The sequence below is a fragment of the Marmota monax genome, unplaced genomic scaffold (genome assembly GCF_021218885.2).
Source record: "Marmota monax isolate L192 unplaced genomic scaffold, Marmota_monax_Labrador192_F-V1.1 WCK01_AAM20220418_F8-fsc00142, whole genome shotgun sequence".
In the NCBI taxonomy this organism is placed as follows: domain Eukaryota; kingdom Metazoa; phylum Chordata; class Mammalia; order Rodentia; family Sciuridae; genus Marmota; species Marmota monax.
Genome location: NW_026692025.1, coordinates 1,895,597 through 1,917,637, shown reverse-complemented (window position 1 = coordinate 1,917,637; position 22,041 = coordinate 1,895,597). Strand labels below are relative to the sequence as shown.

The window sequence follows — 22,041 nt, the reverse complement described above, 5'->3', positions numbered from 1 at the left end:
AGCCCCCCGCCCGCGCCCCGCCGGCCCCGCCCCCTCTGCGCGCGCCCCCGCGGGCCGCTGCCAGCCAAGCACTCCGTGGATGAGTACGGCCGCAACGCGGTAGGACGCCTTGTAAGGCAATCCCCTGGGCTCCACTGCTGCCACTGCCCTGATCCTTGTTCCTCAGTTATGCTCGCCAGTATCCTGAAGCTCTGGTCTGAATAGGTGGCCACAGGGCCTTTGCACCATCGGTGTCTTCTGTCCAGAAATTTCTTCACCCACATAGTGGCATGGCTCTCTGCATTGCGGTCTCTGCTTTTATGGCCTCTCCTCAGACAGGCCCTCCAGGCCATTTGGTCTATAACAAGCTTCTTCCCTACTGACCTGCCACCACCACTCTGCTGCCCTGGCCTGAAGCCCCATCCGCACTCATTGAGTTCTTTCTACCTCCACCCTTAACCTTTCACCCTCCTTCTTTTCTTAACCAGCAGCCTGAGCATTCTCTTCTTTAAGATCATGTCACCCTGGTACTGGGAACTCTCCCAGCCCCGGCATGTCACTGCTAGTCAAAGCATGAGCCCTTGAATGGCCTGAGGTCTGCTTTGGAGGTTCTTCCTCTGCCTCCTAAAAAGGCCTCCCCTCCCCCAACCCTGCCAAACTGGAACAGAACTCTGCGGGCTCTTTAGAAAAATCCATCACTGCAAAAATCATCTTCTTTGTCTACTCTTCCTCACCAAAAGGTGGGGGGTCTGCCCTTCATCTTAGTAGATTACTATCACACCTCCCCATCCTCACCCCAATCCGACACAAGGCAAGTGTACAGTGGAAAGTAGAAGCTTTATTAAAGGAGAGCAGAAAAGACTTCTCCCCGGAGGAAGAAGGGGACCCTAAAGGCAAAGTTGGAATCCATGGAAGAGGAGGTCTTCCCTTTTTTACAGCTAAGGTCTTCTTTCAGCTTTCCCACACTCATTTCCTTTGTTTCCCTTCATCTTTCAGTGCTAGAATGCAGATGGGAAGGCCAAAAGGAGGGCATAGGTGGGCTGAAGGAGTAATCTGAGCAGGAAGGGCCTGGGGTGGTTTTTGGTTAGCACCTCCCTGTTTACTGGGAGCTACTTCATTAACAGTTCCTTAGGATGGGTTCTGGGCCTTGGGGACATTAACATTTCAATTTCCCCAAGTGCAGCTCTGGTTTCCTGGACTCCATTCTCAATCATGGTCTCCATTTTCTTTACTAAATATTAGACCCAGATTTACCTAAGTACATTAACTACTAACTATATGTAAATCTGGCTTCACTGGTATCTGTGCCACACCAGGGGATGGGTGCCCTGGTTGTATCAGGAGCACATGTAGAGTGGCCTGTGTCACAAGGACCCTACCAAGTCACAGGGGCCAGGAGTGGTTTACTTAATCCAGTCTTAAGAGCAGTCCATGGGTTTATAGCATAACACAAAGTCTTCAACAGTGTCCTCAGAGCGGGAAAAGTTTTTTAAAACATCATCTTTCCAAACCTCACCTCCCAAACGTATTTTGTTTGTTTGTTTGTTTGTTGTTGTTTTTTAATATTTATTTTTTAGTTCTCGGCAGACACAACATCTTTGTTTGTATGTGGTGCTGAGGATCGAACCCCGGGCCGCACGCATGCCAGGCGAGTGCGCTACCGCTTGAGCCACATCCCCAGCCCCCCAAATGTATTTTGTAGAAAAAAATGAGAAACCTAGCTGGTGTGGGGGCATGCACCTGTAATTCCAGTTACTTGGTATGCTGAGGCAGGAAGATCGTGAGTTCAAAGCAAGGCACTAAGCACCTCAGTGAGACTGTGTCTCTAAATAAAATACAAAAGGGCTGGGGATGTGGCTCAGTGGTTGAGTGCCTCTGGGTTCAATCCCTAGTATAAGAAAGGAAGGGAGAGAAAGAAGGAGGGAGGGAGGGAGGGAAAAGCAAAGGCAAGATAAGACAAGACAGTCAGGGGAATGTAACTCAGTGATGGAGCACTTCCGGGTTCAATCCCCAGTACAGAAAAAGAAATCTGAGAAGGTTCCTGCCAGCTTCTGACCCAGACCCTTCCCAAGAGCTCCCTCCCAGCTCACCTCACAAGGCTCCAGAAGCTTCCCAATCAGGAGTATGGGCCCTAATCCCAATTGCTCAACTATGCCAACGGAGTCTTCAGGGTTTACACCCTGTATAAAAAATGATATCACAAGCCAGGCACAGTGGTGTACACCTGTAATCCCAGTAACTCAGGAGGCTGACACAGGGGGATCATGAGTTTGAGGCCAGCCTCAGCAACTTAGTGAGACCCTGTCTCCAAACAAAATTTAAAAAGGACTGGAGATGTAGCTCAGCGTTACAGCACCCCTGGATTGAATCCCTAGTATCAGACACACAAAAAAAATGCTTCCACATGCAAGGTGAGGTGACATGCACCTGTAATCCCAGTCAGTGGGGAGGATGAGGCAGAAAGATCACTTGAGCCCAGGGGTTTGAGGCCAGCTGGCCAACATAACAAGTGTCCATCTAAAAAAAAAAAGAAGTTTGTTTTACATCAGTATTCATGATGGAACAGAAAGTACACTATTTGCAACTGTTTACACAATTGTTGAAATACTATAGATGTCAATTTCAACATGCATGTGTGTCATGGATAAACAGCTTTTCAAAATGCTTTCAGGAGGTTTATACAAAACTTAACTCAAAAATGGGTCATAAACCCAAATGTAAGATGCCAAACTATAAACTTCTACAAGAAAACATAGAAGACAATCTAGGTTACTTCAGGTTTGTCGATGATTCCTTAAGTACAATATGAAAAACATGACCCCTGAAAGAAAAATGATAAATCCCATTGTAACAAAACTAAACACATGTATCCTGCAAATAACACCATTGAAAGAATAAGGGAACAAATTATAGGCTGGGGAAAAAATCTTTGCAATGTGATTATCTGACAAAAGACTGGTTATCCAAAATGTACAAAGAACTCTTTGAACTCAACAATAAGAAAACAAACAACCCGATTTTAAATATGAGCAAAAGATCTGAAAGATACCTCATGAAAGAAGAAAACACAAAACACAAATAAGCATATGGAAAGATACTTACTGGGCTGGGGCTGGGGCTCAGTGGTACAAGCTCGCCTAGCAAGTGTGAGGCACTGGGTTCAATCCTCAGCACCACGTGAAAATAAGTAAATAAAGGTCCATCAACACCAAAAAAAAAAAAAAAGAAGAAGATACTTAGCATCAAAGTTTACCCGAGTGATGCATGACTCAGCAAGCAGGCCCGCACAAGGCCAGGTGCTTGGTGCATTCCTGTAATCCCAGCAATTCTGGAGGCTGAGGCAGGAGGATCATAAGTTCAAAGCCAGCCTCAGCAACTTAATGAGACCCTGTCTCCAAACATAAAAAGGACCGGGGATGTGGAAGAGTGCCTCTGGCTTCAGTTCCCTGTACTGCAAAATAATAGTTCAGCCATAAATGTGTGGAATTGCTGTCATAGAAACTTTTATGGGGCTGAGGTTGGGGCTCAGTAGTAGAGCACTCGCCTCACATGTGGAAGGCACTGGGTTGGATCCTCAGCACCACATAAAAGTAAAAGAAAGATATTGTGTCCATTTATAACTAAAAAAAAAAACTTTTTAAGAAAGAAACTTTTATGGCTTGGATCTGGAATGTCCCCCAAAGGCTCATATGTTAAAGGTTTGGTCTGCAATGTAGCAATGATCAGAGGTGGTGCTTTTGGGAAGTGATTGGATCACAAGGGCTCTGATCTCACCAGTGGATTAATCCATTGATGAATTCGTGATTTGATGGCATCATTGGGAGGTGGTGGAAACTGCAGGAGGTGAGGCATAGTTGAAGTGAGTGGGTCACTAGGGGGCGTGCCCTGGATGGGTATATCCTGTTCCTGGCCCCTTCCTCTCTAGCTTTCTCTGCTTTCTGGCCACCATGAGGTGAGCAACTTTCTTCCACTATGCCCTTCCACCATAATGTTTTGTCTTACCTCAGGCCCAGAAAGAATAGAACCAGCCAACCATGGGCTAAAACCTCTGAATCCATGAGCTAAAATCAGTCTTTTCTCCTCTACGTTGATTTTCTGAAGTATTTTGTCACAGCAATGAAAAACCAACACATACCTGATTAGGAAATTGCAAACTGTAACTACAACAATATACTACTATGTACCTGCCCTATTAAAATGACTAAAATTTAAAAACCTGACAATACCTAATGCCAGCAAGAATGTGAAGCAACAGGAACACTTATTCATTACTGATGGGAATACAAAATGGTGTAGCCCCTGGGGAAGAGAGTTGGCAGTTCCTAATGAAGCTAAACATATTCTTACCACATGATGCAGCAGTGATAGTCTGGCATTTACCATACAGATTTGAAAACTTATACGCACACAAAAACCAGCACAGAAATATTTATAGCAGCTTTACTAATAATTGGCAAAAACTGGAAGTGACCAAGGATGTCCTTCTGTGGCTGGCAGATAAAGTGGCACATACAGATGAGGAATACTACTTGGTGGTAAAGAGGACAGAGCTAAGAAACTGCAGAGAAATGGATGAACCTTCCACTCATGATGCTAAGTTAAATAAACCAATCTGAAAAGTTACATATTTTATGATTGCATGTATGTGACATTCCAGAATGAAACCATAGAAACAGTATACAGATCAGTTGTCACCAGAGAAGATGGTGTTCAACTTAGGGACCGCAAAAACATTTGAGAGTAATGAAACTATTCTGACATTGTGATGGCAGACCCCTGCCACTTGGGTATGCTACAGAAGGTCACAGAAGAAGAATGAAAGGATACATGAAGATTTAAAGATAATTGTTAAGGAATTGGTGGACATTACAACAATGCAAATGGTGGCAGATGGTGGGAGCCCAGTTTTTTTTACAGAGAAGCAAAGGGAGGAGGCTAGAATGATCCCTGTGTTCATGCAGACATTAGTGTTATCCACACATCAATGCATCTGTGTGTTCATACACAAGTATCTACACAGGTGAGTGACTACATCAATTTCCTTGTTCTGAGAGCTAAGAGTGTTGTTGAAAGCTTGGTTTTTGTCCTGGATGCCAATCCAATAACGAGGACATGGTTTTGAGACAAAGGAAAAAGATGGTTTATTGCTTTGCTAGCAAAGGAGAAACACAGGGGACTCCTGTCCCAAAGGCTGTCATTCTGCCCAACTGCAGGAAAAGGGGGCTTTCATAGAGGTGATTCAGAGAAAATGAGATTAGGGAGGCGGGATCAGGAAGGAGAAGATCCGGGAAAAAGAGATCAGAGAGGAGAAGTTTAGGGGGAAAAAGAAAAAAAAAAAAAAACATGTAAGTTTCAAAGCCACAAAGGATATAGTCAAAGCATCAAGTGAGCCCCTGTTACAACTGGGCCTGGAAACAACAGTGCTATACTATTCTCAAATAAATGGCTCCTTGAAGAAATGGCTGTTTCTAGGACTAGAGTATGAGATACATAAGCCAAACCTGGAGCCAGAAGGTCAGGAAGTGTACACCCCCCACACACACACACACATACACACAGTGGTGGGAGGTGTCAAGGGAACACAGGAGCTAGCTCAGTAGCTCAGTGGTAGTATGTGCCTAACATGTGCAAGGCCCTGTGTTGTATCCCTAGTACTGATTTTTTTTTTTAAAAAAAAGGAACACAGGAGCCAACTGAAAGAGTTCCCAATGGTTAGATAAAGAAAATTTGAACAAAATAAGAGTAGTATTACATTGTAACCAAAAGTATAAAGGAAATATCCATGAGTCCATAAATGACTAATAAATCAATAAATGTAGAAGAATAAACTCCTGTGCAGAAAAATTCCAAATAAATTATGTGGCTGTCCCCCCATGGTTTGTATGCTAGGTGACCCCCAAAGACCCATGTATTAGAGGTTTATTCTCCAGCCTGTGGCACTATTGGGAGGTGATGGAACCTTCAAGCAGTGGGGTCTGATGGAAGGAAGTTAAATCATTGGGGGCTTCCCTTGAAGAGGATCTTGAGACCCCCAGCACCTTCCTCTTTTTTTGCTTCCCAATTCCCCTCCTCCACCTGTGGCCAAGCTGACCTGTCTCCAGGGATTGTTAATGAATGAATGTCTCCTGAGCCACTCCCTTCCTTTCCAGCCCAGGATCACTCCACCTTTGGCCCACCTTTTGGTCACGAGTCACTTTGGTCACGAGTCAGAGTCACATCACAAGTCAAAGTCACATCACGTAGGCAGGATGGGGGAGGAGAGAACATGAGAACTTAAGGAAACTTAAGAAGTATAAAAGGGGCAGGACACCCCCACTTCCTCTGCCATCCTGCTCTGGGGCTCCTTCTCTGCACAGAAGTCTGTCTCTGTTCTATCATTTAAATAAAACTTGCTTTCTATGCTTGTCTCAAAACAGAACTCGGCACTGATTGACTTTCATTATCAGTATCAACTGGGGGCAGCCCTTTAAGAGGATCCTGGGACCCCCAGCCCCTTCCTTTCTTTTTGCTTCCCAGTCACAATAAGGTAAGAGGTGTTCTGCCTTGCCACAGGCCCAAAGATAACAGGGCCAAGTGACTATGGACTGAAAATCCTGAAATTGCAAGCCAAAATAAACCTTTCCTTCTTATAAGCTGATTATTCCAGATATTTGTTACAATAACAGTTGCCTAACACATCCTCAAAGGTGGGACATCACCTGTACCCCTTAACTGTGGGCTGCTCATAGTGACTTCCTTCTAAATAGTACAGTATGGAAAGTGAAACAAAGAGTCAGTTTACAGTAGAGAGACACCTGAAACACACACCTCAGCCAGGTGATCAAGGTCAATATCAATAGTCATCAGTCACGTGGAAAGCACAGACCCCCTGATAGGACTGATAAGCATGGTAGTTTAGTTCAGTGATCTTTCTCTGAATGAGCCTAGTCTAATCATAAGGGAAATGAGTATTCCCAGCAGAGGCATTCAACACAAGATCAGCTCTCCTCAAAACAGCCAGGGTCGCCGGACATGGTGGTGCACACCTGTAATTCCAGTAATTTGGGAGGCTAAGGCAGGAGAATTGAAGATTGGAGGCCAGCTTCAGCAATTTAGCCAGACCCTGTCTCAAAATTAAAAAAATAAAATAATAAAAAGGGTTGGGGATATAGCTCAGAGGTCAAATGCCCCTCAGGCTCAATCCCCAGTATGAAAAAAAAAATAAAAAAGTCAGTGTTTTGGTCATCAAGAACAAACAATAGTTGGGCATGGTGGCACACATCTGTAATCTGAGAAACAGTCACAGTCAAGAGATATGACAAGGAAGTGCAATGTGGGATTCCTGGATGGGATCCTGGGACAGCCAGGCTTTACTTAAAAATAATGGACCACGATTGATTCATTAACTGCAACAAACCACTATGCTTGTGTTAAGAGATCAATAACAGGGAAGTTGACTGTGGGTGCTGTGGGAACTCTTGCTGCGATCTCTGAGATTTTTCTGTACATCCAAAGTAATCTAATATGAAACATTTACATAAAACATTTAAAAAATCCTTTCAGAAGGTTTCCATGAATGATCACAGCTTGTGGACAGAGGGTGCTGTGCTGGAGAGGGGCCAGGCCTCTCAGGTTGCACCCTCAGCCCCAGGGCCCAAGACCCCAGCCCCATTGGTCTCCCTCACCGGCTGGGCTCAGGAACTGGAAGTATAGAGCCCCACCAGGTGGATCCCAGCTTCTTCTTTGTTCCCAGCTCATTGTAATTCCAAAGCTCCTCGTGCCACTGCCTCCAGAAGAGGAGGCGCCCCTACCCAGCCTCCAGCTGCCAAGATCCTGCCTCTGGGATAAACAGTTACCCCAGGGCAGGACTGACTCCACCCAGCTCACTCCCAGTCCAAGGCTGCCTTACGCCTGGGTGGGCACTGAATCCAACTTCCAGCCCCACTTCTCAGGCTTTCCCATAGGTCCTTCCTCCACCTCACCCCTCTGGGCCCCTCCCCATCATCAGCTCCTACCCTACCTCCAGCCCTAGCTGGGGTCTAGACAGGGCCCGGTTCCCTGCAACACTACAGGGGGAGGACACAGCTGTCCCTCTATCACTTCTGTTCTGGGGTAGAGTTGGCTCCTTCTCCTAGGAGCTGCAGCAGGGGCTTTGGGTTGGGCATAGTTTGCAGGTCCCTGCAACCCATTCTGTGCATGCTCAGGACCCCTTTGGTGAGTAACACCTGGCAGCACAGGGGGAGGCTTGGACAGGAACAGTTTCTGGCCATCAGCTGGAATCCTGGAGAGTCCACCCTGCTCCTTCCTGCAAAGCCCTGAAAGCACCTTGGAGACAATCCAGCCACGGCTTGAAATCCCTGAGCCTTTGTTCCTCAGGCAGTCGGCACCTCAGGGAGCTGTACTCTCCCCACCCCTCCAAGGTACACTCACACACCCCCACCCCAGACTGCTCACGTCGGAGCACCACCTTGGCTCCTCTTGGGAAATTGCCTAGCCAGTCCCCTGGGAGGGAGGAGGCAGAGCGCGGGTATAGGAAACTCACAGGTGGCTGTTGGGAGTGGGGGAGGGCTCCCAAGTCCTCCAGGAGCCCAGTCTTGAGCATCAGCAGGAGGTCAGCAAAGAAAGACAATTGGGAACTGGGGACCCAGGCCCAGCCCAGCCCGGAGGGAAGCTTAAGTGCTCCTCTGCCACTGACCCCAGACTGGGGAAGCCATGGTTTGGGTCATACTTGATCTTGAATGCCTTGGAGAATAATTTAGTTGTTTGTGTATTTTTTTCAATGTTTTCAATATTTTTTAGTTGTTGATGGACCTTTATTTTATTTATTTTTATGTGGTGCTGAGGATCCAACCCAGTGCCTCACACGTGCTAGGCAAGTGCTCTACCGCTGACCAACAACTCCAGCCCAAATTTAGTTCTTTTGTGTGTGCATTTCGTTGGCTTTTGGGGAGCATGTTTGTTTTGTTTTTGCTTTGCAGCACTGGGAATGGAACCCAGGACCTTGCCCAGGCTAGGCAAACACACCACTGAGCTACACCCCCAGTCTGGAATTTAGTTTTATTTCCAGAAAAGCCTAGAGAAGGAGATCAGACTGAGGAGGGACTGGTTGGATTCATGCTTCCACAGGGTCCCTCTGGCTGCTGAGAGAAGAATGTAGTGTGGGGCTGTACCGGGCCATGAGGAGGGGGGCCACTGCAGGGTTCCAGAGAGCCATGGGGCTCCTAGTCATTGGCTGCCAGTGGGGTCCACAGAAGTGAGTGGAATGCAGAAGGGTTTGGAGAGGGCTCTGCAGGCCCTATTGACAATGGGGGTTTGTCGATGAATGTGGGAGGGGCTGGCTATAGCAGGCCCACAAGGAGGCCTGGGTGTCTCTTAGGTTGGTAGGGAGCTGGGAGGGTGTGTCCCTGTTGAGTCGGGTCTGGGGGGGCCTGTTGGACATGCCACCCCCATGAAGGTGGAGGTCTCAGGGCTCACAAAAATCATTCTTCTGTTTCCAGCAACCTTCAGCCAGTCCCCCACAGAGACAATGGCAGTCCCAAGTGGCAGCTCCCTCATGTTCCTGCCACTGGCCTTAGCACATGCCTCCCTAGCCAGCTGGCTGTCATATGGCAGAGGAATGTGCCCACCTTTGGCTCCTGGCCTTGCTCTCTTCACCTTCTGCCCTCCCTACAGCAGTGGTCATTTCCCCAAAGTGTCACCAGCTCACCATGTTCTCTACCTCCCACCCCTGCTCTCTGGACAAGCAGTTTTTGAGAGTTGCACACACCCCTCCACTTCTTACTTCTTCACTTGGTTCTCCTGGCACTGCCCACAGTGCTTCCTTCAAGCAGCTTCACCCAGGTCACTGCTGCAGCCACTGTCCTCCTTTGTGGACATCACACCCCCACTCTGTCCTCTTGCTGTCTACTTCATGGGATCCTCTTCTTGTGTCTCTTAAACATTCTCTGTCCTGGATCTCTGGATGGCCTCAGCTCTTTTTTTTTTGCGGGGGGGGGGGGGGCAGATACCAGGAATTGAACTCAGGGGCACTCGGCCACTGAGCCACATCCCCAGCCCATTCTGTATTTTTTTTTTTTAGAGACTGGGTCTTACTAAGTTGCTTAGTGCCTCAATTTTACTGAGACTGGCTTTAAACTCGTGATCCTCTTGCCTCAGCCTCCCAAGTCGTTGGGATTACAGGCAAGTGTCACCACATCCAGCTGGCCACAACTCTTTCATCCCATCTGTGGGTCACTTTCTTAAAAATCTTTTTGTCTCCAGATAGGATTTAGTTCCAGGCTGAGCCAAAGAAGACCCAAGTTAGAGCCCTCTGATGAGCAATGTGACCCTGCTATCTCTACCCTCCTCCTAGCCTAAGCACAAGGGAGGAGGCACACCTCTTGAGGCTCCTCCTGCTAGAGGGGTGGAGATGCTGCCCCTCCCTCACCTACAGGCACAATCTGGCTCAGGCCAGAATTGCTTTTCTTCCTAAAGCTGACCGGATGACTGCAGGCTTAGCTTAACCGGATGAGCCATCTGGGGACTCCAGTGTCTGAGATTAAATCAGGGAGCCTGGGATTGAGCATAGCACACTTTATTTTCCCAGACAGGACAATAACCACTCCTTCCTTCCCCACCCACTCTCAGTGTAGTCTTGGCCCTAGGAAAATTCACAACAACCTTGCCTTTACTGGGGAGGCCTGCAGGTCCCTGTGGACAGAAGCACAGGCTGGGGAGCTGGGTCCTCCAAGCAGAGGCCTTTGGGGGAGGGTCTGTGCACCGGCCAGGCACCAGAGGGCAGCCTTATCCTATTCCTGCCCCAGTCTGGCAGGTCACACGCCCTTAGCGGCCCACTCCAGGGAAGGGTGGGGTGGCAGGGATCATCATGCAGTCCACCTATCTTGGAGACAAAGTGTACCCTTACTTGTCAAACAGGTTCCTCTTTGCCCACTTTGGAGACACAAAAATCGGTTAGCCCAAGTTCAGATCCCACCTCCAGCTTCCAGGGCTATACTCTTGGGGAGGACAGACCGCCCAGCAGCTCACGTGGATGTAGATACACCTCCAACCCTATCCCTCCAGCCAGCTGGGAGCCCAGCCCTTCGGAAGTTCAAAGCACCCTGGACCCCTTTTCGGGCAGGGAGTTGGCAAGCTTTAGACTTGAGTATGCAACACTGTCCAAATCCCAGCTGGGAGCCAGAAAAGGGCTCGAGATGGGGCGATCAGGACCGATCTCGAGCAGGAGGGAAAGACTCCAGTCTGGAAGGAACAGAGAGAGGGGGAGAGGGAGAGCCAAGGATGGCTGGAAGCGGGCCAAGGGAGCCGTCTTCCCAGACCTGGGAAGGGCCAGTAAGAAGACAGAGGGGAGAAGTGGGCCGGGCCGGGGCCAGGTGAGCCCTGGGAGAGGGGCGGTTCAGCCCCAGGGAAGGGCGGTGCTGGACGGCACCCCAGGTAGCAGCCATCCTGCCAGTGCTTGGAGCCGCGTCTTCTTCTCGGGAGGAGGGCGGGAGGAGGTGGGCGGAGTGACGGGGAGGGCGGGAGCGAGGGATGGAGGGGGGAGGGGGACCAGCCCCGTCGTGGGGGTGGGGCGACAGTGACATCACCCGGGAGTCGGTTCTTAAGCAGCGGCCGGTCGCATCGGGGAAGAGAGGGACGGTGGGAGTGCGGTGGCGAGTCTCTGAGCCCGCCGCGGCCCCGAGAGCGGCTTGAGCCGCTGCCGGGAAGGAGGGGGCGAGGCGCGCCCGGGCCGCTGGAGCCGCCGGAGCCGCCAGAGCCGCGGGAGCCGCGGACGAGGAGTGCAGCCGCTGCCGGCGAGGGCCGGGGCGGGGGGCGCGGGCCACAGGCCCCTGCTCCGGCCGCCACTTGCAAACAGTGGGCGCCCGATGCCGCCCGCGCCCCGCTAGGCTGAGCCTCACGCCGGGCGAGCAGCCACCGCCGCCGCCGCCGCCGCCGGAGCCGCGGGCAGGAGCCTCGGGAGCCGCCGCCGCCGCCGCCCGGCCGAGCCCCGCCGCCGCCCGCGCGCCCCCGGGCCCCCGACACACATGAGATTCTTCAGGCTCACTTTCAAGTGCTTCGTGGACTGCTTCTGACTGCGCCGCCCCCGCCGTCCCGCACCCCGCCCGCCCGCCCGCCCGCCGCCCCGTCCCCCGGCCCGGCCGCTCCCGAGGCCCCCGGGCGGGCCCGCGCCTTCGGGGCCCTTCCCCCGGGTGCCGCCGGCGCCCCTTGCCCGCCCGCCCCCGCGAGGCGCCGCGACCCCCGGCCCGGCCGCGCGGCCCTCCTGGGCCATGGCGAAGAAGAGTGCTGAGAACGGCATCTACAGCGTGTCCGGCGACGAGAAGAAGGGCCCCCTCATCGCGCCCGGGCCCGACGGGGCCCCGGCCAAGGGCGATGGCCCCGCCGGCCTGGGGGCGCCTGGCGGCCGCCTGGCTGTACCACCACGAGAGACTTGGACGCGCCAGATGGACTTCATCATGTCGTGCGTGGGCTTCGCCGTGGGCCTGGGCAACGTGTGGCGCTTCCCCTACCTGTGCTACAAGAACGGCGGAGGTAAGCGCCCCCGCCCCGCTTCATCCCCGCTCCTCGCCGTGGCCCCTCCCCCAGCCTGCCGCCGGCCCATCGAAGCCCAGGGGCGAAGTCCAGGGGGTGGGGAGGCCCCCCAGGGTGCACGGAGGCCGAGGTGCCCCTCGCCGGCTGGGCCGCTGGGTGGCACAGCTCGGTGGCCTCCACCCCCCTCGCCAGTCATGTGCCTGGCACTGTGGGGGGAGGCGGCCGGCAAGCCTCCTGCCGAACTGAGGAGCTGTCCCCCAGACTCCCAGCTGAGGCCCAGAGCGATTGGTCACTGAGATGGGAAGGGGAAGCCTGCCCACTAGAGGGGCTCCAAGAGGTGAGGAGTCCTGGCTGCCCCCACGGATCAGACACAAATGGCACATTGTGTGGGCCCCCCACGTGTGCACACACGAACACACACACACAATGGGCCACTCTGTCCCTCCCCCATGTCCTCCCCTCCCCTCCCTTCTCTTCTCTTACATTCCCTCCCCTCCCCTCTGGCCTGGGCCTGGAACACTGGGTGCCTGAGCCAGGCTTGGGAAGCCTGCGGCCTGGCCCGCCTGGCGCCTCCGCTGGACACACCGGCATGCACACCCCATGCGCATCCGCTGAAGCCCAGCTTAGCAACAGTGATGGACACACATGTGTCCTGTGACTGCAAAGCAGCACTGGGTCGCTGGGAAGTAGAGCAACTATGTGATGGGTGGGAAACTGAGGCCCAGAGGGAAGGCCTTTGCCCAAGGTCACACACAAGAAGGATGCTGGGACTAGGAGCCTGGCAGGCTGCAGTTAACTTGGCCAGTGAATAGTGGAGAAAGCTGAGCCAGGAGCAAGTGTAGTAGAGAGAAGTACGGGGGAGTGGGCAGGGACTGCTGGTACCCAGCTCCCCTTCTGCCACCTACCCAGCCTACTGATAGACTATCTCTGACTATACCCTGCCTGCCTCCTCCAGAGCCTGGCTCACTGGAGCTTGCTGTGCTTAACTTGGTCCCTTTCCTCCACCTGTCCTCCTCTGTCCTTGTACACAGACACCCCCAACAGCAAAGGACCGCCACCCACTCACCCCCTCCTTGTCTTTGGACAAGCCCCCAGGCCTGACCACGTGTCTTCGCCATTCCTCCAGCTGCTGCCCGGCAAGCAAAACTGGCACAAGGGATGGCCTGCATGCATGAGTGCATGTCCTCCATGCCCATTAGGTCACTCTAGGTGTCCAGGGGGATGGAACCTCCATGGACATGGCCCACACAGGGACTGGGCTGTAATGGCCAGGGGAAGCTATAGTCCCTCCTCTCAACAGATCCAGAACCCACCCCCAAAGACTGTTCACCTTGGGCTTCTGAGTCAGCGACCATCCGTGCACTGATTCACCCAGTGGGAAGTTATGGGACCAGAGTAGAGGCCAGAGCTGGGGCTCCACCTGGATTTCCTAGGGCTTCTGAAGTCTGGGTTAGCCAGCTAGGCCTGGATAGGCTGGCTGACAAATTTCGATCTGCTTCTGGCTTGGGGCTACCCTGTGCCAGTGCCCATGGTCTTCGTGGGGTACTGAGAGGTGTTGTTGTGGTCTGTCTTCTGAACCCCCTCCCATGGCTCTTTCCCCAGGTGTGTTCCTTATTCCCTATGTCCTCATTGCCCTGGTCGGAGGAATCCCCATTTTCTTCCTGGAGATCTCACTGGGCCAGTTCATGAAGGCCGGCAGCATCAACGTCTGGAACATCTGTCCTTTATTCAAAGGTGAGCAGCCCTGGGCCAGTTCCTATCCTCCCCCCAGGGACTCCTCCCCTTTCCCATTATTAGGGTGAGGGCTAGGGAACAGAGCACATTGGCACCCACTTGATCTTGTTCTGTCCTGGCCTGGGGACAGGTGATGGCCCCCAGTCTCAAGGGCCAATATGAAGGATGTGCAGACCATATAGCAAACTTGGGGAGACTGGGGACAGGACCTGCTGTACATGCTTGGTTTATTAGGGAGGTCTTACTATTGTTATTGAGGAAGCAGGGCATGGAGAGGGGAAGTAACTTGCCCAGTTGTCCACTGAGGGAGGATGACTATCTCCCATGTTGCCTCAGGTTACTAAAAATCTCCCCCAGCTGCTTTGTACTGGAGGCTGCTGGGAGGCCAGGTGGAGATCTTGCCTCCAGTGACCACAGTGGTGGCAGTGGGACCTAGGAGAGGGGCCAGGTACCCGAAGCTGGAGAATTGACAGACTAGTGACCAGATGGGGCAGGCGGGGAGGGTTCCACCTTGGCTCTGGAGTGGATGGGGGAGATGAAGAACAGAAGGTGGACAAGGAGCAGGGGGAGTGTTGATGGGGGACAGACTGGGGAGGCGGCACACTGTTGGGACACACAGGGGGGCTCCGGGTGCTCGGAGAAGTCTATGGAGCACAATGGCACAGGCCCTGGGAGGATAGGGGAAGGGGAGGATGTGGACACAGGGAGCGGTTCTTAGGGGCTCAGCAGCCCTGGAGGTAGCCAGAGCAGAGCCCACACGTAAAGGAAGCCCTGGCTCACCCCCAGGCCTGGGCTATGCCTCCATGGTGATCGTCTTCTACTGCAACACCTACTACATCATGGTGCTGGCCTGGGGCTTCTATTACCTGGTAAAGTCCTTCACTACCACTCTGCCCTGGGCCACGTGTGGCCACACCTGGAACACTCCTGACTGTGTGGAGATATTTCGCCACGAAGACTGTGCCAATGCCAGCCTGGCCAATCTCACGTGTGACCAGCTTGCTGATCGTCGGTCCCCTGTCATCGAGTTCTGGGAGTGAGTCTGGTGCCCCATCCCATCCCTACAGTCCCCCACAGGTAGTCCAGTCCTGCGGAAACATAGCCAGGGATGCAGGAACAGCCACTCCAGGCCCTGCCTCTCCCTGTTCTAGAGGAGTATCCAGGCCTGCTACTGGGGGTTGTGGGGCTTGCTCCTTCAGTGACACTTGTCACTGTTCTTGCACCAGACCCACTTGGTGAGGGAGCTGGGGTTGCGTGTGTGCAGGGGGTGTGGGTGGGGTCAGCTGGCAGCACACAAGCCGGGGGCTGCCAAGCTCCAGGCACATTACAAGACCTGGACCAGGGTCTGTAGGTGGGACAGAGGAGCCACCATTCCTGGGGGCATATCCCATCCACTATGCCCTCTGCTGGCAGGGCCCACAGGTGTCCTCCTTCTCTTCCCCTAGGAACAAAGTCTTGAGGCTCTCTGCAGGGCTGGAGGTGCCAGGGGCCCTCAACTGGGAGGTGACCCTATGTCTGCTGGCCTGCTGGGTCCTGGTCTACTTCTGTGTGTGGAAGGGAGTCAAGTCAACAGGAAAGGTACAGCTGGATGTGGGCAGGGTGGGGCCAGCATTGCCCTGGGAGAGGTGTGTCCCTGCAAGGACATTACAAAATGGGATGTCCAGCCAGGCACAGTGGTGCATGCCTGTATTCCCAGTGGCTCAGGAGGCTGAGACAGGAGGGTCGTGAGTTCACAGCCAGCCTCAGCAACTTAACAAGGCACTAAGTAACTCAGTGAGATGCTGTCTCAAAATAAAATACAAAATAGGGCTGGGGGTGTGGCTCAGTGGTTGAGTGCCCCTGAGTTCAATTCCCAGTACCAAAAAAAAAAAAAAAAGGGGGATGTCCAGACTGGAACTAAGGACTAAGGAAAGGAGAGGTCCTTCAATCCAGACCACTTTATCACACCCCATCACAGGATATTCCATCCTACCCTCCCAATCCAGGGAGCAGCAGCCTTCACTCCGGAGGGGAAAGGCCCATGCAGTAGCTGCTCCTTCCTTCCCTGTGCCCATCCTCTGTCCCCACCCTCACATTCTTTCCCTCTTTAGTTCCTTTATTCCTTCCTCACTGCCTCAGCCTGTTTCTATGGTCTGGGTGGACCTGGTCTATGGTTTCCAGTGCTGAGGGCCCGGAGGGAAATCTTCACACACTTCCTCCTTCAGGGGTTGTCAGGTGATGGAGACCAATGCATGAACAGATACATAATAGGACAGTGTGTCACTGTGGGAAATGGCCAGGTCAGTCCCTGGAGGGTAGGACTGGATGCATTCACAGTAGGGTCCCCAGAGCTTGGATACTGGGCAAGGAAGCAGAGGCCTTTGCTGTCCCTTTCTCTAAAAAGTACAGGGGATGAAACCCAGGTTCTTTATATTTAATAGGCAAGTGCTTTACCTCTGAGCCACACCTTTTCCCCTTTCCCTTTCCTTTCTGTGTGGCCCAGTTAGAATCCTCAACTAGTAAGGACCCTACCTCTGTACAGAGGATGACCTGGAGTTTGAGGCCCCACAGGGCTCTGAGAGGGACATGGCTTGTCACCCCATGCTACACTGCCAGCATTAGACTCCTTGCTCATTCATCCCCACACCCCAACACCTTCCCAGTCTTGCATGGACAAACCCCAGAAGCTGCCTCAATTCTGATCCTCGGGACTGAGTGCACATGGGCTCACTCACTCCCTGTGAGCGCCCTTCCCTGCAAGACATTAGATGTGCCTAAGGATCCTCCTCTGTAAGAGGCACGGTCTAGTCTCTCCCCTCCCTCTGCAGCTGGCCTGTGCTTGCTGTAGAGCTGCCCAGGCCTCTGTCTTCCCTCAGGGGAGCCCTAGCTCTGAGAAGAATGGGGCACCAGTGCCCACCCTCCCTCTGAGCACAAGGGCACACCATGGCTCCCCTGGTCAGATGCCAGGCTCAGGGGGAGGTAGGGGCACAGGCCCTTCTGAACATCCCACCCCTTCAGATCGTGTACTTCACTGCTACATTCCCCTATGTGGTCCTCGTCGTGCTGCTGGTGCGTGGAGTGCTACTGCCTGGGGCCTTGGATGGCATCATCTACTATCTCAAACCTGACTGGTCAAAGCTGGGGTCACCTCAGGTGAGGGGAGGACCTGTGAAGCAATAGGAGTGGGAGATGGTGCTACTGGGCTGGGGCCCTCATGCCCATTCTTTCCTGACCCATCTCCAGGTATGGATAGATGCTGGGACCCAGATTTTCTTCTCTTACGCCATCGGCCTGGGGGCCCTCACAGCCCTGGGCAGCTATAACCGCTTCAACAACAACTGTTACAAGTAAGCACCACAGCCCAGGCCCACCTCTGTCCTCCCTTGCCTGGGAGCACCAGGAGATCTAACCAGTTTACTCCGTCCCCCTCTCCACCACCCAGGGATGCCATCATCCTAGCACTCATCAACAGCGGGACCAGCTTCTTTGCTGGCTTTGTGGTCTTCTCCATCCTGGGCTTTATGGCCACAGAGCAGGGCGTGCATATCTCCAAAGTGGCTGAATCAGGTAAAGCCTCAGCTTCTGCCCTCCTCCAGAGCGGCAACACTGTCCTGATGTATGACATGCAAACACATGCAAACCAGTTCTGAAAAGTGACAGACAAGTTCAGCTGAGCTTGTCAGATTGCTCTGTGCCAGAGGGCAGCAGGCAGAGCCACTGTGAGGCACAGCTGTTTTGGCAGCTCAAGGAACCCCCTTCCACCCTTCAAAAAGGGCCACAGGGTGTGTCTTTGTAGTTGTCCCAGGGCTTCAGGAGGGAAAAAGGGTCTCCTGCAGCCCTGCTGGTTCACCTAGGGGAACCAGAGACCTGTGACAGTGATGGCTGCTGGAACCCAGGAAAAAGCCTGAGCCAGATGCCCCACTTACATGGTGGTGGGGTCCTGCTGAGCCTTCAGACAGTATGAGGTGCCTGCAGGGGCCTGGGTGTGCCTGGCCATGCCTAGAAACAAATGTAATTGGAGGGTGTAGCTCTTGGCCCCTAGGTGCCCAGGCTTTGCCTGTGTCTCTGGTGTCTCTGAAGGCCATGTAAGCAAGAGCATCAAGATAGGTTCAGGGCATGCACAGCTCAGGGGGGTGCCAGCTCACCCTGCACCTTTACTCCTCAGGGCCAGGCCTGGCCTTCATCGCCTACCCCCGGGCTGTCACGCTGATGCCTGTGGCCCCACTCTGGGCTGCTCTGTTCTTCTTCATGCTGCTGCTGCTCGGCCTGGACAGCCAGGTTTGCGGGGTGCTCCAGGACAGGAGCTGGGGCTGGTGGGCAGGGGCCTGGAAAACTGGGCAAGAAGTGCTGGTAGGGAGAGGGCTAGGCCTGAGCTGCCCTGGCCACAGTTTGTAGGTGTGGAGGGCTTCATCACCGGCCTCCTCGACCTCCTCCCGGCTTCCTACTACTTCCGTTTCCAAAGGGAGATCTCCGTGGCCCTCTGCTGCGCCCTCTGCTTTGTCATCGACCTCTCCATGGTGACAGATGTGAGTGGGGGCCAGGTGGGGCTGCCAGTGGTCTTCAGCCAATGGCCACCATCTTCCTTAACCTGTCTCCATCCCCCAGGGTGGGATGTATGTCTTCCAGCTGTTTGACTACTACTCAGCCAGTGGCACCACCCTGCTCTGGCAGGCCTTCTGGGAGTGTGTGGTGGTAGCCTGGGTGTATGGTAAGTCTGGGCCAAGGGCTGGGCTGGGATATGAGGTAAGGTGGGGGCAGGTGGTCTCCAGCTCTGGGCCCTGTTGCTTTGCCCAACCCCAGGAGCTGATCGCTTCATGGATGACATTGCCTGTATGATTGGGTACCGACCTTGCCCCTGGATGAAATGGTGCTGGTCCTTCTTTACCCCGCTGGTCTGCATGGTAAGGGCTGGGAAAGGCTGGGCAGGTAAGGCAGTATGGAGAGCCACGCTGACTGCAGGTGTCCATGTCCACAGGGTATCTTCATCTTCAATGTTGTGTACTATGAGCCGCTGGTCTACAACAATACCTACGTGTACCCGTGGTGGGGCGAGGCCATGGGCTGGGCCTTTGCACTCTCCTCCATGCTGTGTGTGCCCCTCTACCTGCTGGGCTGTCTCCTCAGGGCCAAGGGAACCATGGCAGAGGTAAGACCTATTCCAACCCTCCCTCCAGGTGATCAACCTGAAGATTGGCCACCTTGGGCTAGGGGTGATGGCAGGGGAACAGGGCCCACATCTAGCTTCCTTCCCTCTGAGGAAAATACCCACCCATCCCTGTTTTCTGGTGCAGAGACTGAAGCTTTGAAGGGTACCCTTGGAGGAGCAGCCCTAATTTAGTGGCAGGTGGTAGAAATTGGAGAGAGGCAGAAACCATTGCATGGGGAGTAGTGACCCTTGGGGGTGCTCAATATGTCTTCCTCTCCACAGCGCTGGCAGCACCTGACCCAGCCTATCTGGGGCCTCCACCATTTGGAGTACAGAGCTCAGGATGCAGATGTCAGGGGCCTGACCACCCTGACTCCAGTGTCCGAGAGCAGCAAAGTTGTCGTGGTGGAGAGTGTCATGTGACGGGCAACCCCAGCTCATATCACCAGCTCATCCTCTGGTAGCCATAGCAGCCCCTGCTTTAGCCCCCACCCCACCCCTCCAGGGGGCTTGCCTTTCCCTGACAAGTTTTGGGGTCTGCCTGGGGGGAGGGGAGGAAGCACCTTGAGTGCTAAAATAACTTTTTTCCATTTTTAATAAAACGCCAAAAATATCACAACCCACCAAAAATAGATGCCTCTCCCCCCAACCTCTGGGCCCTAGCCAAGCTGGTCCATGTGTTGCTCCCAGGCCCAGCCTCCCAACTCTCCTCTCAGTGTCCAGGACCCATCTCCTACCACTGCTAGGCCCATCCTGCCCCCATCCCTAGGCTCTGCTCTGTTAAACATCCTTGGGTGGCCCCTCACCCCCAGAAGCAGCAGTGGTAGCTTGGGGAACAGGAGGGAAGGGGGAGGCAGGATGGGGGGGAGGGGTGTGCAGGGGATCCTAGGTGAATGTTTAAGCTGGACTGCACCCCTCTCCCCACCCCATCCCTGTTCTAGAAGCTTAGAGAGCCAGCCAGCAATGGAACCTTCTGGTTCCTGCGCCAATTGCCACCAATATCAATTGTGTGAGCTTGGGTCCGAGTGCACGTGTGAGTGTAGAGGATGTGTAGATCTCTCTTAGCGAATACCAGATGTTAACTGTGCCTCTGGGCAACAGAGGCTTGTATTTTGCACATTTTATAAAAACTTGAGGAGTGAGATTTCTGCTTGTATATTTCTAAAAAGAGAGCCCTAACCATCCCCTCTCCTTACCACTCCCTTCCCTCTCAGCCCATCCTTCCTCTTGCCCCTAGCCAAGGAGTGTGAATTTATAGATCTAATTTTCATAGGCAAAACAAAAGCTTCAAGCTGTTTGAGCGTGTGAGTCTGTTGAGTGGATGTGCGTGTGTGGCCCCCAGCCCCACACTGGGGTGGGAAAGTGCATGGTGGGGGCCTCAAAGGTGTCCCCATACTGCTCCTTTGTCCCCAAGTCTGTGGGAGGGGGAGGCTGCAGCACTCTGTCCCAGGATCTGGGGCTGCTCACTTGGCATGCTCCGGCTTGCCCACACCCTGCTCCCTGGGCTGGGCTCCATTGCAGGGATCATCCATGGGCATAGCCCAGGGAAGGGATCCCGGGCACAGCTCCCACTTCCAAGCTTAAGGCTGATGCACTTTCCACATCTTGAGTCTTCCGTGTAGCAGCTTTAACCCACCTCTGTGTCCCATCTAGCCCCAAATGGCTTAGTGGCCCCTAGAAAGGCTTACCCCACCCAGAGACCTAGGCTGGAGGAGTGGGGCTGAGTGAGGGCACAGGGCTGCAGGGACGTTCTTACTGTGCTAAAAAGCCACTGCAAACATAGCAATAAAAACACGTCATTTTCCAAAGCTGGCTCCTGCTTCTGCCTCTGCTTCTCTGAAAGGGGGTCTGGCTTGGGATGCAAGAGATATAGGGGGCTTCCCTCCAGCTCTAGCTGCTGCCTTCCGCAAGGACCTGTTCTGAAGGTTTTGCACCCAGCACCGTTCCAGGAGCTGGGAATAGAGCAAGAAAGGAAGCTGCAGAAAGCCTCAGCCCCCTGGATCCAGTGTACACAAGGGAAGAGGGTAATGGTCATCTCAGGAGCATATCCAGTAGAGGATGGGTGTATAACCATGCCACTGGAATTTTGAATTCAAGAGGTTGCCCAAGAATGTGTCACAGAGCAGGTGACCTAAGATCTGAAGAAAGTGAGGGGTGGTACTTGGACCCAAGTGGTAGTAGTCATGGAGGGGTATAACATCTTCAGATTGGTGTCTACTTTGAGGGCAGGGCCGGCAATTCTGGGATGCAGAATTGAATAGTCAAGGAGGACACCAGATATTCTGAGCCACAGGAAGACTGGCATTGCCAGGTCCTGCAATGGGGATGATTGGGAGTTGGCTTTGGGTGTGTCATCCAGGAAGTGTCATCCAAGTGGAGATGTCTAGTTGGCAGCTGGACACCAGAATGTGCAGTTATGGAAAGTCTGGCCTGAGTATCCATGGGTTCACAGTAGAGGGTGAGGTGGATAGGTATAGAGGGAGACAGGGCCCAAGCACAGGGTCCTAGGCCACCCTGCAAGTTTCATAGAGGAGAAAATGGCCTGCTCTGCTGGCTACTGCTCCTGGTCAAGGAATACAGTGCTAAAGCACTTGCTGGTTCTGGCAATGAGATCATGGAGACCTGGACAAAAGGTTTGGGGGAGGAGCCTGACTGCATTGGGATTAACAAGGGGGTGGAAGGAACCAAAGTGTCCGGAG

The 22,041-nt window shown here is 53.4% G+C and overlaps 1 protein-coding gene across 1 annotated transcript; it reads left to right on the top strand.

The window, feature by feature from the left end:
• Nucleotides 1–12,190: 12,190 nt before the first annotated feature.
• Slc6a8 (solute carrier family 6 member 8) lies at nt 12,191–21,150 on the top strand. The gene is made up of 13 exons (XM_046453206.2): nt 12,191–12,483; nt 14,086–14,217; nt 15,004–15,253; nt 15,663–15,795; nt 17,215–17,349; nt 17,440–17,543; nt 17,639–17,763; nt 18,362–18,474; nt 18,585–18,722; nt 18,802–18,904; nt 18,997–19,097; nt 19,172–19,342; nt 19,625–21,150. Exons 1-13 carry the CDS (start codon nt 12,222–12,224, stop codon nt 19,763–19,765), a joined length of 1,908 nt encoding a protein of 635 aa, XP_046309162.1. The 5' UTR covers nt 12,191–12,221; the 3' UTR covers nt 19,766–21,150.
• Nucleotides 21,151–22,041: the final 891 nt, after the last annotated feature.